The sequence below is a fragment of the Empidonax traillii genome, unplaced genomic scaffold (genome assembly GCF_003031625.1).
Source record: "Empidonax traillii isolate 1590-97213 ecotype Southwest subspecies unplaced genomic scaffold, ASM303162v1 scaffold757:size522588, whole genome shotgun sequence".
NCBI classification, from domain to species: domain Eukaryota; kingdom Metazoa; phylum Chordata; class Aves; order Passeriformes; family Tyrannidae; genus Empidonax; species Empidonax traillii.
Window position 1 is genome coordinate 156,616 of NW_020955950.1, and position 20,150 is coordinate 176,765.

The window sequence follows — 20,150 nt, forward strand, 5'->3', positions numbered from 1 at the left end:
TGGAAGAGGAATAACCAGCTGAGCAGACACTTTCCTACACAGGTATCTTTGCAAGACACAACTGTAACAAGGAAGTTTAAGGTATGGCAGTTAAGTCTGAAAAGCCAGAGAAAACAATAAAAAAAAAAGCCAAAGTTACCCTAGCTACAGAACTGAATGTGAAACACTTTCCATGCCTTTTCCTCATTATATTCCCGCCTCCTTCCTGGCAAGGCCATCTGCAGTCCTCATACAGAATCCAAGTGCAACGCTGCTGCTAAACAGAGAGCTTTCACTTGCAGCCTGTCCTAAGCAGGGACATCCTGGCTTGCACTGCATGAGTCAGGATTATCACATCAGCACAACCCCCTGCCTCTGGGACACCAACCTTACAGCTAATTGCCGCAGGAACATCATGCAGTTCCTGTAGGAACATCTAAACAAATTTAACGAGTTGTGAAAAACTCGTGGGATGTGTGTGTGAACAGAGACAAATGTAAGGAAGGCAGGAGATTGACCCCTCAAATTCCATAGTCAATGTGTCAAACTGATGTACAGGCATTTCCAAAAGCAGTCTAGCCAAGACTAGAGGGTGTTGATTAATTCACCTAAATTTAAAGTTATTCACCTCAATGGGTGTTAACTTTACATGGTAAAGAATGCACATCTCAATTTCAGTGGAGACTTACAGCCGTCAGATATGCCAGAATCCTCCTTTGCTTCTAGAGTGGCTACAGGAAGCCTCCCCCAGCACATCTGTCCAACAGCAGGACAGGATATCCTCCTAGGCCCTGCAGTAGCAAAGCAAGTTGCTCTGCTCTCCTCCCCACAGGGATGCCTGCAGACCAGGCAGCTGCCGGCACAGCCAGATCAGACTGATCGGCTGAAGTCCTGGAGAGCAGGAGGGAAACACTCACTTTGCTGTAACCACCAGCTCCACTGCAAGACAGCAATTCCCCTCCCCAAGCCCTGATCTTAAGTGCCAGACTGACTCTGCTTGTGCACCTTCCACGTAAACAGGAGGATCTGGCCCCGGCACCGCGGGATTGCGGCATCAGCAACGCTCTGCGAGCACAGGCCGTGAACCAGCGCTGTTACAGCCTGACCCTGCTCTGCAGGCAGCTGTGGCCTAAAGCACAAACATGCTGTGCCTTATACCAGTGTGTTCATACACACCAGAAACACACATATAAAACATACTGAGCATTATAGCTCAGGCACTTCAGCTTTGGAAAGACTTTAGGTACCAGCAGAGACACAAGTAACAGGTTTTAACAGATCTTCACGTAGACCTGCATTTCCTTTAATCCCACTTGTACCGATAAAGCAGCTTCTAAAAGGGTTAATTTGCAGCATACAATGTTAGGATTAAGCCACGTTTAACGGGAATCAGGTAGCTAAATCCCTCTTCATCCTCTAAAACAGGACCATGTAAGTTCAAACAGATGTGCAAGACAGATCAATACCTTGTAAGCTCTATGAACAGTGCTATGCTGATGTCCCATGCAATCTGTTCCGAAACACAAACTCCCAAATTCCACAGTGCATGCAAGGGGAACCTCCCCTTAACCTTTGGAGTGATTCAGCATTACCCGTTCCTGAGATCGATTATCTGGCTTAGCATGGCAGAGATGCAACAATGTAGCTGGAAGAGGGTAAGGTTACAGGCAGCCTGCCCTGATCCCAACATTATCATTCCATATAATTCAGCATGAGGAATTTTTCAAATGTTTCTGTAATCGCATGTGACAGTAGCACAAGAAATGTGACCCACTGTAAGGGGCAGGGGGATCAGTTTTTAGCTGAAGGGCTCTGAAAAGCAACATCCAGGTATATGCCAAACAAACTTTTTAAGTATAAATCACCTGAAGCTCCTGGAATCTGATATATTCACAGCTCCACAGGTTATATTCTCCAGTGACATATGAGCAAACACTTTCAGAAGTGATGTATTCTTTGCCACTATAGCCTTACCCTACTCTGCAGAAACTACCACAGTGTTGCTAAAGGCCAGTACACTCTTCCAGGGCCCTCAGTTTCCAGCCTCTCTGTTGAGATAACTGTCTCACATCAGCATTAAATGTAATGAAATTCTGTGTGATGTGGAGACTTATCCAGTATAACCTTCCCCTGAAGAGCACGTGAAGCAGCAGAAGCCTCACTGCTGCTGGATGTGACTCAGTGTGGTACTTCAGCAGCCCCTTTCTCTCCCCAGAGCACAACACACCTTCCCCAGGGTGACACCTTTCGATGTGCACACCAAACAGCCAGGCAGTTGAGCTCCCTCTTTTCACCAGGATCACGTCTTGAGTGTCTGTAACCAAAGCACTTGCCTCGACTGCACAAGCTGCAGGCAAGGCTGAAAAGGGAGCTCAGCCTTCCTGCCCTTCCCGGCAGCAAGGAGAGATGAGTGTGCAAGGAAAGAGACCACGTAATTGTAATGTCACAGGCCTCCACTACCTGCTGTGCTTCACTGCTGGCACCCTTGTTTCCAACACTGGGGGCTGCCTAATAGGATTTTGCTGTTGTGTTTCAGTGCATGGTCATTTTGAACAGCCACAAGACACTGATCTGTTGAAATCCTCTGTTCCTGCAAAGCAGTCACACATTTCCCCTCTTTCTTTTCCCCCACAGGAACTTATGGATTGAAAACCACACATCAAGCATGGGCATGAAATTAAGAGTTCAGACCTCTCCCAGTTCCTCAGTGAGCAACCACATTACATGCAAGCCACTGACAAATGAGGATCCTGACAAAAACAGAACTAGAACCCGACTGTACCCCTCAATAGGGGTTTTTACAAGGAGCAGACAGCATCAGGGAAAAGCTGTATTAGTCCTGTAAGGCAGTGCTAGGACCCACAGTCCTTTTTGAGTTACTGTGCTTATAAAGAAAAAGCCCCTGGTTTATTCCACGCGCTACAACCAACAAAGCAGCAGTAAGCAAACCAGTTTGCTCAGCACTGAAACTACTCACAGTCTAGGTTGGACTTAAACCTGAGCAGGGAGAGGTTTCTTCTGACATTCCCTACACAGTTCTCAGCTCCATCCCCAAAGGGCTAAGTCAAATAGCAGAGCTCTGCAGCTGCACTGCTGGGGGCTGGTGTGAGACCAGGGGGCTCGTCCCCTCTGCCACTGGCAGTGACAGTTTGCTCATACTTCAGATAAGGCAGCTCACTCCCCTCATGGAATCTGTCACAAGGGGAAAACGTGAGATCCCAGTCTGGTTAGACTGTCATTCTACAGCCAAAAGCATAAAATGTATCACTGGTATAGCTGGAAATGTTATTAATAGATATATATAAAATTGTGCAGTGTTAAGAATCCTTAAAAGCTTTTCCTTTATTTTCTTGAGGCAGCAAATGGCACGGTATTTAGAATAGATTATTGGTTCCCAGTTGCTTTAAGGGGAAGAGAGAAGGATTTGTATTCAGTTCACAGTATTCCATTTTTAAGAAATTTTTCCCTGCTAATTCAAGGCAAGGAAGTGCTTCTCACACACTGAATCAGTCAGTGAGAGCTACCAAAAAGAGAGATAGATACTTTAATGAAAAGGCAGTAGAGATGCAAACCCAGTCTTTCCTTAATCAGATAACATACTGTCTTTTAAAGTATTAATCTTCAAAGACTAGGGCCACTGAGATAAATACCAAACAGAGAAAGGAGCCCTCAATAGCACAAATGAGCTCCAGGATGGAAACTGTTCGTCACCCATCACCTGACTGCAAAAGTGAGGGTGCCAGACTGCTCCTAACACTGAGACAAGAGCCTGCTGGTCAAAGCTTACAGATGTAGCTCCTGGAGGCTGCCCTATGGCTACAGACCCTGCACTAAGATAAATCTAATTCACAGAACTCTGCCCAGACCCTATAGAAGGATGTTCAGCTTGATGGTGAGCACAGATCAACCAGCATCTCCACTCTCCTTGTGACACCTGGATACCGCACAGGAAGGAAATGCTGAGCTGTTGCAATTTGGGTAAGATGCAGTCCTCATGTACTGCAAGTCATTAGTTCACTGGAGCTACATTTTAGTGAATGTGCATATGAACTAGCTGAAGAAGCTGGGAGCTTCCACATGGAAGTATAATTAACCATTTCCCACAAGATTTAAACAAACAAAAAAAAAACCCCACGTATCATGTCACAACTCATTTGGCTTGAATGGGACCAAGGCAGACAAAGGTCTCTCAGCAAAAAGGTAGCACGTTTTACAGCTCATCTGCCCTGACAGCAATCACAGGAGCCATTCCCACCTGGAAATACATTTGAACGTGGCTGAGAACCAGCCCTGCTTCAGCTGCAGGGAGTTCACTTTTCTGCTCAAATTCTTCCCGCTAAAAACAAGTCACGGACACAATCGAACCATCTTACCTGTGTCAAACCCAAAACTTGGCACAATGTCCACCGTTCCATGAAAGGCTCCAGCCCATGCTGAGGTAGCGCTGGTGACAGCCGCGGGGTCTGTCTTTGTCACGTCACACTGGGGAGCAGGAATCCTGGCTGCGCGGACCGACGGCATCAGCAGGGACCCGTAGCGGGGGTCGCGGTGCGAGCTGGGATGGTGATGGTGCATGTGTGGATGGGGGTGATGGCGATGCATGTACACATCATGCATGTGTGCATACGAAGGGCTCACCTGAGATGCTAAAGGATAATGCCAGGATTCGGAGGCAGCAGGGGGAGGAGGTGGGGCAGTCTGATGAAGGCCGTGTCCTGGCCAGCTGCTGGGATCTGGTGTTGGGAAGGTGCCTGGTGCAGTAACGGGGAAATCAGGGTGTACTCCACTTAAGCACGGTGGAGGAGGAGGCTGATAAGAGCTGGTCCAAAATGAAGTTGGGAAACTGCTCCTTTGGCTTGAAATTGTTGAGCTTTCTGGTGGAGAAGAGAGAAATGAAGTATCACTGAAGCTGAACGACACATTCCACAACAAAAACTTCCAGCTCAAAATTCCTCAGTAATTATAGAAATCACAGGACAGCTGAGCTAAGGGGGGACCTCTTGAGATCACCTAGTCCAATCCCCCTGCTCAAGTGGGGTCACCTGGAGCAGGCTGTCCAGGACTATGTCCAGTCAGATTTTAAATAAGATCCAAACTCCACAGCCTCTCTGGGCAACCTGTTCCAGGTTTTAGCCACCCTCAAGTTAGCAATTACCAAAAAACAAACAAACAAAAATACCAACAAAACAAAAACATAACAAAAGAAAATAAAAAGAGCTTTATTGTTTTCAGATGGAATTTCCTGTTTTCTAATCTGTGCCTATTGCCTCTTGTCCTGTCACCAAGCATTGCTGAGGAGAGCCTGGCTTCCCCATCTTTCTCATTTCCCCCTCCCATCAGGTTTTAAACACAGTGATAAGATCCTCCCAAAGAATATTTTTGTTCTTCAGGCTGAAGAGTCACAGCCCTCTCAGGATCTTGGTACAAGAATTATGAGGAGAGGCTAACTCCTGACCAGTCTAGACCATATCATTTAGAAAGGCAGTTGTTGTGGCTATAAATGCATCCGAGGACAGAGAACCAAGTCACGCTGCAGAATAGGAGACATTTGGTCAAAGGAAATATACCAGATCTTCTCAAACTAATTGCACACTTTTATGGGATAAAGATCGAATTTAACACATCTTATGTTAGCCCCTTACAGAATATATCACGTTGTCCTGTACCCAATAGGACCATAGAAGCAGAAACCTCTATGTAGCTCAAAGAGGTTTTGGTCAGAAATAAAAGACTCACTGCTTCTAACAGCTAGGGCTCAACTTATATTTAAATGGATTCAAATACTTCTACATTATGAAATCACATTCTAAAAATTCCTCTCTTGAAGGAGTGGTTACTGTTTTTGATGTGTAGGGAACTATTGGCACCTCCATGCTCACAATCCTCTTGCCAGCTCCTGTTAGAAAGCACCGCTTCATGCAATATGTCTCAGCTCAAATAGGGTTTTTTTTAGGTCGAAGATGGAAACATAAAAATACAGGACTTCACCTCTGTTGAAAGAACAGCCATAAAAATAGCCTATGGAGGAATAAAGCCAGGGAAGTTTAATATCTGATGAGGCGAGGAATCCTCTGTTCCTCATATAACTTATAAAAATACCTTTTTTTTTTTTTTAAATGACCTTTCATTTTGCTTTGTTTAATAAGCAACTGGAATGAGACTTGGGTGAAGACACCATTCAGAATGAACAGATTCTTCAAATGCTCCTGCCTCTGAACTTTGCTTATACAAAAATATTTTGGAACCCAAAACTTAGAAGTGTTTTCTGACTGTATCACTTGGACAACTCACCTCTCTGTTTTAAAATCCACTAAAATCAAAGTATTTTTTCTACACATCAATTGGCTTTGATTTACACACTTTATTGAGTCTGATTAACTTCCTATATTGGAAATAAACCCTGCAAACATACCATGGACAAACACAGAGGATGTTTTGGGCCAAAGTGCTTCAGAGGCTGCAAGCTCATCTGGCAAACCATACTCCAACATGGTTTTCTTCAAAAGGCTGGCCTGCTTTTAGTAATATATTTCTACTGCAACTCACGCTTGAAGACTGGAGAGAGCTTCAAGCATGTTACAGAAGCCTCAACACCCTTCCAAAGTTGGTATTGTTGCTTGTTTGTAAATCATTCCTTGGGATTACACTGAGATGGAGAGTGTTCATGGTGATGTAAGCATGGCTGACACCAAAAAAAAAGCAAAACCAAACTTCTCCATGCCCAGTCTGTTGTTTTCCACACTACTTAACAGAGGAGTACAGCTTGACAATGCTCCACCAGTATTCTGGAAATGTAACCACTGTAATCAAGAGTTTTTGCAAACTATCTGTCCGTTATCTGCATGGAAAAGCCCTAAATCCAAAGCGTTGCACTTCAAAAAAGCACAGAAAACCACAAAGTATCTGCAGGACAGCTTTCATACCGGGAGAGAACACTTTAAACTGCTGGATTTGCCAACATGAATTCATCCCAGATTGCATAACAGCTTGGCTTCACCAATCATGAAGGAGGCCTACACTACAGAAAACACGTTTGGCCACCTTCAATTTTCAAACCTGTGCACATTTCAGAAAGCCACTGCTGCTGTCAGACACTGCCCTGGACCAGCCCCCACCAAGACATCGCTGAGTGCAGTGGCAGAGGCCAAGCTCACTGCTCAAGGCCAGGTCACGTCACTGGAGACACGGGGTCCATCCAGATGATACAAACATGCCAGAAAATTTCATCCATCTCGAGTGCTCAGAGATACCCAGCCTCTATGGAACATGGCAGTGGAGAAACAGCCATTTCTGAAATGTCCTTGGAAAAGAAAAATAAATAAAATCCCTGCAGCTTGCATGGGCTTTCGGGGGGGGGAAGGGAAGGAGGCATTTAACAAAAGCTGTTTGCCAAGAAAGATACCTCAGTCACCACAACTTCCTACCCTAAGTAGAGGGAGGCAGGGAGATGGCAACATCTGGGATACCACGAAGTGGTAAATGATGCAAATGTTCGTGGTGGCCCGACCAACATGCACCGAAAACGTGCCAAAACGCACACCCTGTGGAGGAGACAACGTGTGGAACTTCCTGCAGTACAACACTGCCCCTCAGTCAAGGCAAGAGGAAAGAAAAATAAGAAAGTAAAACAACCTTTCAGCTAGGAAAAACATGTTGATAAAAATACCATTAAGGTAGCATCGGTTTCCAGGTGTCTTTAGTTACGTTAGCGCCTGCAAAAAGACTGCAGGTAGCTACACCTAAAACTGAATATTCAAAGTCCATGTTACTGGATCCTATTGTAGGGAACTATATTTTATTAATAAAAAAAAAAAATCAGTTTTCAAGTTACTGTAAATAAATAAACTGGTCAGTATTTTCAACATACAAATGATGAAAACCTGTTCTTTTCAGGACAATGGGTTCCATTTTCTCTATGTAAGCAAAATCCCTCCCCAAAACAAAATAAAATAAAAACAAAACAATCAAACAAAAAACAGCACTGTAATGATAAAAATCAGACTTTGTGTTTTCATCAGGGCACCTTAAAAAAAACAAACAAAAAAAAACCAAAGTCAAAGATGGAAGGAGAAAAAAGGGCAAAAACCATTACTAATCCCTCCTTTCAGGTAAAGGAGAAAACAGCGAACTGGGGAGTCAGTTCATCCTCACACACTTCCCCCTTAAATTCATACCTTCCAAAAACAGCTGTTGCAAAAGTTTTTTTTTTCCTTTTTAATTTATCTTTGAGTAATAAATTGACAAAAATTCTGACTACCCAGGAAAGTCATTTACAAAAGAACTTCCAACTAACAGTATTACCTCTTTAGGTAATGGGATACAAATTCACATTCACAGAATCATAAAACCATTTGGGGCTGGGAAGGGACCTTGAAGATCACCTAGTGCCCACCCCCCTGCCACGGGCAGGGACACCAACTAGACCAGGTTGCTCAGAGACCCATTCATTTGCTGTTAACTGAACATCTTTAAACACTACCTAAACCAGAAGGCCAAGGCACTGGCATCTTTCCCTCCCACTGTTTTCAAGCAGGCATATTTCAGGAACTCATTTGGGCCTGATAAGATTATCGCCAGCTTCTCCTCTCTCAAGCAGCAAATGCCCTCAGCTCTCTCAGCGTCCATAGCCCTGCCCAGTAGCCTCCCTGGGGATTTTCATACCACTTCAGCAGGTGCAGCAACAGCAAAGGGCATATCTCCTTACTTTATTCCCAGAAGACTTTCAGGACACGCAGACCTCCATTCCCCACTGAGGGCATGGGGCACATGGGGTTAGGAGGCAGCATGGCTGAAGAACCCTTACACCAGGCCACCCTGGCCCCTGCAGAACCCTCTGGGGATGGTTGTGCAACCACAGGGGGACACAGGGAAAAAGAGCTGGGTCTGTCTGAGGTCAAAGAGAAGACACACAACCCCTGGTATGTCTCTGAGTGCAGTGAAGAGGGCTCGCTATGGGGACGGGGTCTCTGGGGACTGCCTTGATCCCATCTCTAAAACATTTATAGCCTGTCTGGGCCATTTATAAATGCTCCAGTCTCCTTTTTAGTAAGCATAGGTTCAATCCCGCTCTCAGTCGAGTCAACGGAAAATTTCCCATTAACGTTAATGGTCCCGGCTCAAGCCATAAATTCCTCTAGCTCCCCAGCCACTTGTGCTGACCTTTGCTTAAACTTCCTCGGATTTGTCATCATCCTTTTGGAAAGCAAGTCCTTCTGTGCTATTTTTCTCTCCACAGTAGTTTCCAAAAATCCCATCTCTTTAATATCTGTGACTTTCATTAATACGGTCTCACCTCAGTGTTGCTGATTATGAGGACCACTGCTCCCATACTATGGTATCTCTCTCACTCAACCTGATGCAAGGCCACTGCTAACGATGCTTAGTTTGTGTCCCTCTGCCAGTCCACATAAGGGTGTGATCAGAAATAACGCAGCTGTGGATCTGAAAAACTACCCACACCGCCACATTCGACAAAATGGAAACAGCACCTTACTGGCGAGGCTTTCTTCAGTCACCAATTTTGAAATCTCATCTGTAAGGTCTAACTAGCGTATCTGGCAAGATCTGCTCTCTGTTACTCTGATGCATACAATGCACATGAGCATTTATATGCGCAACAAGACAGAAGTGTTATGACACCGTGCAAATGCCTCGTAGAACCTACCACATTTCTACTCTCCGCTTGGAAGCAGAGTAGTGCCACCCCCATTCTGCATGCAGGAAGCTGTAACATCAGCCATATCTCTGCCACAAGCAGGCTGCAATGCACCACACCACATGGCTGCGGCCACAAGGGCCAGGGCTTGTCCCCCAGCCTGTTCCAGCCTGTTGCTGGCTCCTCCCCACTTGAAAAGCAGCTGCGGATGAATCCTCATCACCTGGCAAAGTCACTCGGGAGGGCTGCATAGGTTTCCTCACGTCCAAGGCCAGAATCCCAAACAGCTTTGCTCTTTCCTCACAGGCCAAGTTTCACACTTAGAGCTTAAAAAAAAGAGCCTCCAACCTCGCAGGAGACGTTTGTGAAGCTGCGCGAGCTCTGCCCCATCCCGTCCAGGCCTTGGCGAGAGCAGGAGGCGCCTGCTTCTTCCATGCCTTTGGCACCCATCTCCCCCTTTAACACTTCGGATCACTCAACCCCAGAAGCTCCACGGTTCTTTCAAGTTCGAGGGAGAATTTTCCACCTCTCCAGAGGAGTGAAATTTCAGCTGCAATGCAATGCGTGTTACCGCAACACAGACCGAGTAAGCCACGCCACAGAGGGCAAGTTACTGCTCCTCTTACCTCTCCACAGAGGACTTAGCCCTGTCTTGCTCTTGGTAAGGGCAGTTTCTGAATTGAAGCTACTGGCTTGGCTCAGAGCTCTTGAGAAATGTTCATCCACTACTGAACCAATGTCTCCCTGGAAGTAAGTGAACAGGACGCAGCGAGAGTTAAGGTACTCCATCTCGGCAGGCTGGTCTTTCTCATCCTCCTCTTGCTTGCTGGGAAGGGTCACTTCCAGAGACTCCTGCATCTTGTTGTACACAGCTAACTTCTTCTGGGATTAAAAACAGAACAAACAAGAGATGTATCAGTGATGGCATTCAGTGGAAGATCAACATATGGTTTCTTTAACAAAAAAAAATAACTGAACACACTGAGTATTTATTTTATAATTTAAGTGGGACTACCAGGATATTTCTCACTGGCATTTCACAAAGAAGAGAATACCAGCACCCACTCATGAGTCTCTATCCCTCTCACACAGATGGACCTGCTTCTCAGGCATGTTTCACAACCGCAATTTATCAGCAAGAGCTTTCACCAATACTTTCAAAAGAAAACAGACAGGCTCTAACAATTCCTTCCTGACTCCCACCTGGAGAGGATATTCCCATTAATGAAGGCTACAGAGGTTGAGTCAAGCTCTGTGCAAGGGTGTCCAGACAGAGGGTGCCAGCATTTCACCCATCTGACTGAACATGCACCAGATTTTGCCGGCTGCACTCCCCCAGCTGAGCATGCACGGCCCTCAGGACTCCCCACATTTATCCACTTAGGAAGAGGTAAAGATGGGAGAATTTTGTGCTTCCGCAAATGAATAAATTTTCACTCACTGCCAAGAAAATCTCTGTCACTTCTGAAGCTATACTTTAGGGTAGGGATTGGGGTTTGGCTGGGGAGTTGAGGTCTTTTGTTTTGGTTGGTTGGTTGGTTTGGGGTGGTTTGTTGTTGTTTTGAGGATGGGGTAAGAGGTGGGTTTATTTTTCCCCCTTTTTGTTTTTTAAAGACAAGACTTCTTGTCTTCTTTTTCCCAGAACTAAGTAGTAAGAAATTAAATGTGTGACCTGGGAAAAGAGAGGGATTGATAAGTCTGCAAACATACGCAAAAGAAATGCACCCCAACCCAAAAACACAGAGAAGCATTTAAAAAAAAAAAAAAATTAAACCCGCACAAGCCATCTGTGAATGGCTATTTCAGAATCTTCTCTCTCCCTCTCTCTCAAATCAAACCTAAATGTCAAAATAAATGTGTGTGAAGATCCATTTTGCATGGAACATATTTTTCAGATGTTCCACTTTACAACTGTTTTCACAGAAAAAAAACTTTCCCCACAACAGTCAAGCTGCAGGAATCACAGCTTTTAGCTAGCCAGCCATTTCCACAGCTGACTTTGCACACAAGCACTTTCAGGAACCCAAAAACAACTACAGCACATATGCAGAAGTATTTCATAGGATTTCTATAGAATTACAGTTTGACTTCTCTTTAATGGTTTGCTTGGCAGCTCTCTAGTGCCATCAGAATCTCTTTAAGTTTATGGCTTTTTTACCCTTTTTCCAAAGCAGTTCTATAGGAAAAGTTAAACAACTGTACAGTCTATAAAGTTTCACTTATTCAATAAATACACATGTCCTAATTAAAAATAATCTAAGGTAATTTCCTGATCTTATGTACCATCAATACATTTACATTCAGTGCTTTCTAAAATCATATTAGCCGATACAAATTCTCTCATTGAAATACAAAACAAATACTCTACAAAACAAAATTCTAATTATGAATGGTTATTAAAAAAAAAAAAAAAACAAAACAAAACTGTAAGGAAGAGCTACTACCAAGTGTAATTAAAATCTGTAATACTAAAAGCTCGTAACAGCTAAAGGATCTATGTGACATTCCAGGAACTGATAAATGTAAACCATTTATCATAAACCATTTATTATGTAAACCAAATGTAATACCATTAATTCAGATGCAGTGAGGGACATACATCACTTTATTTCAGTTTGAGATATTCAGGCAATAGGCTGGAATTCAAGCAAATCCGTGCTTCACTTATTTAGACTTTCGGTTTTATCCCAAGATCCGATAATATATAAAAAAAGCTCTGGGATTCACTCATAAAAAACCAAACCAAACCAAACAAACAAAAGGAAAAAGTAAATTAAGTTTTACTAGAAACCCTGAAATTTACTAAAATTGTTAAAATGAAATACAGTCTGAAGCTCTGAAACACATTTTTGCAAGCTCAGAATCTGGGGTAACCCATATTTTTTTTTTTTTTGTATATGCTCTGTTCATCTTTTACAAAATTTACATCTCCCCAAAAAAGTCTCCTAATATTTTTTCCTGAAATGAAACAAATGGAAAATGAAATGGAAAATTTGCTCCTAAGGTACCGCTCACAGCGAGTTTCACAGTTTTACTTAGGCAATCACAGAACGATGAGAGTAGGACAGAAATGGTTATAACAATACTGCATATTTAGGAAATTGAAACACATTTGAAATCTGTAATGAATCTCCCTCAGTGACTTCATCATTCTTAAAGGTGCATCATAATCCAGAGCCTCTTAAAAATGCAAGACAAGTGGTTGGGGAGGGTGGTTTTCTCATTTTTGGTTTCGGCTGGGCTTTGTTTTTTGAGAACAAAGCACGAGAGACACCTCTACAGAAGTCTAAACAGACACTGACCCATTACAACAGCTCAGATGTGAGTACACATGTTAGACCCTGAATAATGTAACACACTTTAAAAGTTGACTTCTATCATTACAGGTACAGTACTTGCATTTATCCTGCAGTTATGCAAATGCACACAATTATATACAAAAAACACACTGTTTAATACAGCCCCTGGCTTGACTTGGTTATCAGGAAGGAAGTCTTTCAATGTTCCTATACAGAGACTGGAGCTCAGGAAATTAAAACTTATCTCCAGAGTTGCTTCTCTGTGCAGGAATGTTCCCCCTTCCACAGCCTAAGAATCTAATTCGTTTTCCATTTCAACTCTCTTCCCTCCCCTCCAGTCCATGGGCAGTCATTACAAGATGCTCCGAGCACTTTCTTCTTTCAAAAACACCAAATCTGACCTTTTTTTAAATGTTAAAAAAAAAAAAGATGGTAGGACTGATGAACAAGTACAAGGCCTTGTGCATGGACTGAAGTTATTTACAGTGAAAAGTTTGTGTTTTGTGGTGAGTTTTCTGCAAACGATGAGAGTTCTAAATTCAAAGATTTTTCAAAACAGCACCAAGCCTGTGATCAGACACAGGTATAATTGAATTATATTTCAGGAAGAAATTATCAGCGTGTAATTGTAAAACTCTTAAAATAAGAAACTACAGTGAGATAAAGTGACTCAACAAGTTTTCCTTGTTTGCAATGTATATACATCCTTTACATTGTATACATCCTCTAACAGTGTGGGGGTTTTTCCCCCAACTCACTCAAAATAGTCTGTTTGCACACAAATTCCATCATTTTTGTTCTGACCTTAGCAGTAATCTTCTCATAGCATTTCTGACTGCACTTGTGTGAGTGGAAAAGTATGCAAGATCATCAGCTGCTAAATGAATTTGTCCCACCATCATGGGGTGTGAGGGAATAAAAACAAAAAAACACCCAAATATCAGGTTAGGTTTCTGGTAACCAATCTGGGCTAGTCCAGTTTCACTTGTACTTTTTCATACAAACAGTTCTGGCATATATTTCAGCAGCCAACAGTGCCTGTAGATCACAATGCTATCCCTTGTCAGTGTTCAATACTTTTATATTAATGAAATCCACCTCTCCCTTCCTTACAAATTAGAGACTGATATCAAGCAGCCTCTCAAAAAAATGAAACAAAACAAACACACAAAATCTTATCTTGGCCAAAATCCAGAATACAGAAGTTAAAGTCGGCTGAGTGTACTAAGAAATAGGGAAATTCAGTATCTATAGCACCTGATGCCAGCTTACACAACAGACCCGTGGCTGAAAAGGCACAAGCTCTGGGTAAACAGTGCTGTACAGCATGGGCTGAACCCACCCTCAACCAACACTATTTTTTTATTTATTTCATATATTCACAAACAGGCTCTTCCAAAGAAAATTTAAACCCTTAACTGCAAGTCGTATAAGAAAAGGAAACTAAAGGTCAATAGCACATCACCACTGATATGGGAATATTAAAGAGTAGGTTTATAAGCTGAATGAACATCATTCCGTCTTCTAAAGAACACTGACCGCTTTTAAAAGCTTGTGGTCCAAAAATCTCACACAAAATCCTCTCCTTGAAGATTCCTGTTATTTTCTGACACGCCGTACCCAGAACCGAGTGAAACGGTTCCCATGCAGCGAAGGGCTGGCCACATTAAAGCCAGTGGCAAAAGTCCAACTGACTTCAAGGGTCCCAGATCTCGCCCAGAGTGTCTGGTAAAAATGTCAGAACATTCCTCCTCGCAAACTGAAATAAATTCACTTCCAGCTGAAACCAGCTAGTAGGCAGCAAAACAGAAACAAACAAACAAACAAAACAAACAAAAAAAAAACCAAACCGCACTTGAGAACAGAGAAAGTCTTACTTTAGCCAAGTTTGAATCAAAAATTCAGGCTAGCTCTTATTTTTCATATAAGCTGGTTGCCTACTCCTACAACTTATTATCTCCATACATGCCATCATAACAGCATATGGTCCTTTATGCTCCCAAGCACGAAAGCCTGGTGTGCCTGTGGCCACCTGTTACAGATTTTCCATTATGAGAGAAAGAACAGGAACCAAAAATAAAGAATAACTACACTGAGGAAACACTATATGACCCTATCCTGAGAAAAAGGCTGTCATTTGACATAAGCTTCTGAGAAGGAATTCCAGCAACAAACTCGAGGCAAATCACGGACAGGGCCTCCATTTGTGGAGCTGTCTGTCAAGCAGGCTCCTCACTGATAACACAGAAAGTATTCAAGGAGAAAGACAATTTCAAGCAATCAGGCCATCAAATGATGGGCCCGAAAGCAGTATTTATGGCATGCCCTGAAAACATGAAATGGTAACTTTTGCCCACAAAAATGAGCAAGGCAAGAGCTTGTTTTCAGGAGAGCCACTGGATTTGCAGCAGTAGAGCCTGCAGCTCCTGCTATACTCTGCTAATGGAAGGAAGTGGTGGAAAAGGAATTCATTAACACATCTTTTGCTGTACACGCAAACAGAGATGTACCAATCAAGTCTGAAGGTCTGTTTTTATGTAGGTAGAGGAAGATCAGGTAGAATTTGGTCCCAATTGCAGTGACAGAGTAAAGCAAAACAAACTTTTAAAATCAATGGTGTCTTGTAGAGTTAAACCAAACCAACCAAAACGACAAAAACCCACACACATAGGGGAAGACTTAATCCAAGTTTTACATCCTGCAATTCTCAGAGTAGCCTTTAAGGGTGAGTTACATAGGTCTGATCCAGTTTCCAGAGAAGTCAACGGCAGAGCAAACACCAGGTCTCGGGACTAAGCCTTGAGAAAGAATCTGAACTGCAAAAGCTGAACGTGAAGCCATGCTCTGCAATTACGAGCTGTTAGACACTGCCACCCAGCACAAGCAGTATAATAAGCGCATCCTCAAAAGTGGTAAGCACACGATTCAAAGAACTTTACTGAAAAAACAAGTTACAGTCTGTGAACTGGGGTTTAGCTACAGCCAGCTGACAAAGCATCATACGTGACCTGTCCTTGTCTGCAGTGTTGTTGGTTTGGAAGGAAGAGCTGAGTTAGTGACCTAATTTGCTAATGAAGACAAGCCCTTATCTGGAAAAAGTCTGTCTATGGCACTGCCAGCACTTGAGAATATCACAAGTCTTTATGCAAGACTCTGATTTAGCAAGGATGGTGTTGGCTTAGATGTTGGCTCACATCTATATACCACGGCGAAATTCCAAAACTACCATTTTACTGCAACTTCCCATTTCAAAAGTCTTAAACTCAGGTGTTAGTGAGCCAGGGTGAGCCCTGCCTTAGCCTCGGCTCTGCAGCTCGCTGTACCTGGCCTGACAGGACACGACGAGCCGTCACGGCGTTCCGTGTGCGCCGAGAAGACAATGGGATTCTTCAGCAATTATGTGTTTCCAAAGTCTCATCGAATTCCGTTACACCCATTCCTCACCCAGCCCACAGGAAAGTCAAAACTTACTCCTGCAGCTGCACAGCCCCTCAGGAAAGCACACCACGACGGGTGTTTTAACTTTGCCATCCTGCAGGGTTTTACCCTCAGATCCTCACCGGACGCAGAGACGCGCTCGCTCCGTCTTTTGGCAAAGTATGGAAATCCCGATTTATCTGTAAAATTAGGGCCACACCCCATTTTCATCAGTTCCTTCTGGCATCATATGAGCAGGTATACAAACCACACTCCCCTTACCTCCCTCTGGCAAACACCCTGGACTTGAGCAATCTCAAAGATCTAAGGTGCTAAGCCTCCACTCCCATTAACATTCAATAGGAATTTAGGCTTCAGTCCATTAGGGGCTTTAAAATAAAATCCCATCTAAATTAATTTGCCAGCAAGTCCTTTCCTGGCTAAGGATCGGTGAAAGTTAAGTTTCCAGAAATTCTGCCATTCTGTGCAAGGAAAAAAAATCAGTTCTGTGCTGATTTTGAGGGAGGAAAAAATACAGACGCAGAAATGTAGGAATAACTTTAGAGTGGGGGAAACTTGAAAAAAGCACGATGAACCATCCCCTAAAGAGACGTTTCTGCACAATCCAGGCGCACATTAGTCCATCATTTACAAACAGTCCGAGGGCTCTCATTAAAAACAAAGAAAGAAAGAAACAAAACAAGACAACAAAAAGGAGACAACCATTTGAACCCCCTTCGCTGCACAGCAGTGACACAACGCCAGCCCCTCGCTGAAGGCACTTCTCCTGACCCCCTTTTGCAGCAGGAGACCTACAGAAACACGAAGAGCTTGGCTCTCCAGAGAGACACCACAGCCCAGAACTTGAGCCTGTACATCTGGAAGGGCAGCTCCGCAGCTGAGGAGCTGCTTTGCTCTATAATGGATATGGAAGCGCTGCAGAAAGCTGGCATAACTCATTACATGTTTCAGATGGCTCTACTACAAACACCTGGGAAGATGTAAAAGCTTTAGTTATAGTAACACACCTACATCTCTCACTGAGAAGGAAAACCAACAGGAGGAGCTTTCTCTCACAAAACAAACCAAAAGACACCAGAGAAGAACACCACCACTGAAAAATGCTTCGGTGGAGTCACTGGATATTTTAAGGGTGAGTTACACTTTATCAGCTCCAATGTACAGCCTTATTTCTATGATTTCCCGCTAATTCATCTTCCCTGTTATTTTTAAACAACAGTTTTAATTCCAGCAAAGATGAACGTTCTTTAAAACGGTCATCATCCTCACGAAGAGCGCAGCAGCATTTTACATGTTGAACACATGTGTAAGAAGAACCAAAAACCTGGCAACAGATTCTTCATCCTTCCTTCTTACGCTCGCTAGCAGTTGACTAAATGTCTCTGACAGGACAATTCTGAAGGAACAGAAGAGATTTGCAAAATGTCAGACATTACCCAAACAATAAATCTTTTCACTATGAATACAGATGCATGAGGAGTTCATTCTATGTTTACTTTTTTAATTTAGAAAACATTGGGATTCAGAGAAAATACATAAACTGCTCTAAAGTTAGCAGCTGCTAGAATCAGGGTGCAACACTCTTAGTTCAGCAGCAACAGCTCAAGTTTTTCACTCTGACATTTAACTAGAGTGTGAAGACCCTCCAGCTTCAAGTATTTCGGGAAAACTGGTGCAAACAGGATTAACTAAACCAGATTGTCAATAAACGTGTAGGATAGCCATGTTTAGAAAGTTCTTAGGCGGAAATGGAATATGTGGTGTCAGCCAAGACTCATGAGCTGTCCTGGCTCATCAGAGCTATCTATGCTTGTTGCCTTGCTTATCTACCTCCACTTGTTAAATAACATAACCCACAGTTTATCTAAAATGATTTCAAGAAATTTTCGTTTGTATTACGGTGCCTCTGGGACATTTCATATATGGTGAGGGAGAAACTTCATGATTATGCTTAAAATCAAAAAGCAATTGCACTTGAGCATGAGACAGTTACTAACGATCATTTAATAGATTTTTACATACTATGTGTTCTATAAATCTGGAAGAGAAATACAGATCATCACCTCAAGAGTTAAATGTCAAAAAGCTCAGCAAAGTTTCAACTGCAGTTTTCTACTTCTAGGTCTCTTGTCAGAGAGTCAGGTTCTTAGGGATTATTTATTTATTTTCCGTCCAAATCACACAGGCTAACAACTGGAGCTCCACACATTCAAATACAAAGTTCATAAGTAAGATTATTGAATAGATAAAAGGTTCTGCAAGCTGTGACCTAGATAAGAGAAAAAAAAATAATTGCGAAGGCACGATGCAACAGACAGAACTCACAAGTTTTCCAGTGAACAACGCGAGCAACCTGGACAAGTTCACTGGGGTATCGTTTCTGCGAACAGGCTCTGTCTCCCAACAATAAAGAAAAAAACCAGCAATACACGATAGGAATTTTAATGTTTTAGCCCATACTCGTGTCTCCCAGGCAAGTTGATATTAGGGGTCACTTCCCATGTACGGAGAAAACAATCTTCACGGATAATAATGATAAAACCTTATGGAATGCAGCAACAACCAAAAAATGTATTCTCAGATGACTACATTAGGGCCAAGTCAATATTAGTCCCACTTCACCCACGCACTGCATAGTCTAAAAATGCTGTCAGCCTGATAAGAATTTCCTGATTCACTTAAAAATTTGGAAAAAAAAAAAAAAAAAAAAAAAAAGGAAGAAAAAAATCTGATCACCAAATTCAGCTGGAAACCCGCCGGAGACGATCCTCCAGGAGCGCCGGGGCGAGTGGCGCGGCGCGCCCCGTCCGTGGGGAGCAGCGCGGGTCCCCTCCCGCCGGCGGAGGTTCCGCCCGTGTGCGCGCCCGCGGGGAGAAGGCGCTGCTCAGCGCCCGCAAAGGGAGGGTCGTCAAGCAAGGAACGACGGCGGAGAGAAGAGGGAGGGGAGGGGAGAGAAGAAATAACTTTTCCCCCTCTGCCCCACTCCCGCTGAGCAAGCCAACAGCCATCCCCCCAAAACACAAGAATTTTGGGGGGAAATATTTTTGTCGTTTGGAAACAAACAAACAAACAAACAAGCCTTACCAAGCTCCGTTGCTCTGGGGCACCCTCACCAGCTCCCCGCATCTCCAAATCAGGCCGGGGGCTGCAGAGCGCATCGCTGGCTGGCCGGGGCCGAGGTCTCCGCCCCGGCCAGCCAGCGATGCGCTCTGCATCCCGCTGACGGCGGCGGGGAGTGGGGAGGGGGGGGGGAAGGGCACCCCCTCAAAAGAAAAATCCCCCCTCCATCTCCCAGCCCTGCCCACCGCAGCGCCTCACCTGCGCGCATCCCGCCGCGGGCGCGGCCAGATAGCGGGGCGCCCCGCACGCCGCCGGGGCGGGCTGCTGCATGGCCACGTCCGAGCAGCTCATGGCCGCGGCCGCCCCGCGCCACCGCCGTCTGCCCCTTCCTCTTCTCCTTCTTCCTCCTCCTTCTCCTTCTGCTCCTCGTCCTCGGCGCGGGGCGGCCCCGGCGAGGCGCCGCGCAGCGCCGGCCGCCAGCGCATCTTCAGCGGCCGCCGCGCCCCGCGCCCGCACTTATAGCGCGGTGGCGGCGGAGGCAGCGCAGGACACCCCGGCGGCCGCGGCCCCGGCAGCGCCGGGAGGGCGGGGACCCCACCGCGCCCCGCCCGCCGCTCCGCGGGCGCGCAGCACCTGCCCCTGCCCCTGCCCCTGCCCGCGCCTCCCCGTCCCTCCCGAGGCACCGCACGGGCACACGCGTGTCGGCTCTCCCCGCCGCT

General features: G+C 44.5%; 1 protein-coding gene across 2 annotated transcripts in view; it reads right to left on the bottom strand.

The window, feature by feature from the left end:
- The window catches only part of VGLL3 (vestigial like family member 3), a 23,472-nt gene extending 3,690 nt beyond the window's left edge, over positions 1-19,782 (bottom strand). Inside the window, exons 1-3 of one of the 2 annotated variants that reach the window (XM_027900944.1) lie at positions 19,690-19,782; positions 10,261-10,516; positions 4,359-4,853 (exon numbers count right to left, since the gene is read on the bottom strand). In XM_027900944.1, the coding sequence (XP_027756745.1) occupies positions 4,359-4,853; positions 10,261-10,516; positions 19,690-19,782 (844 nt within the window). The remainder of the gene's footprint in view (positions 1-4,358; positions 4,854-10,260; positions 10,517-19,689) is intronic. The other variant, XM_027900945.1, reaches the window with a different exon arrangement.
- Between the last annotated feature and the right edge of the window lie 368 nt (positions 19,783-20,150).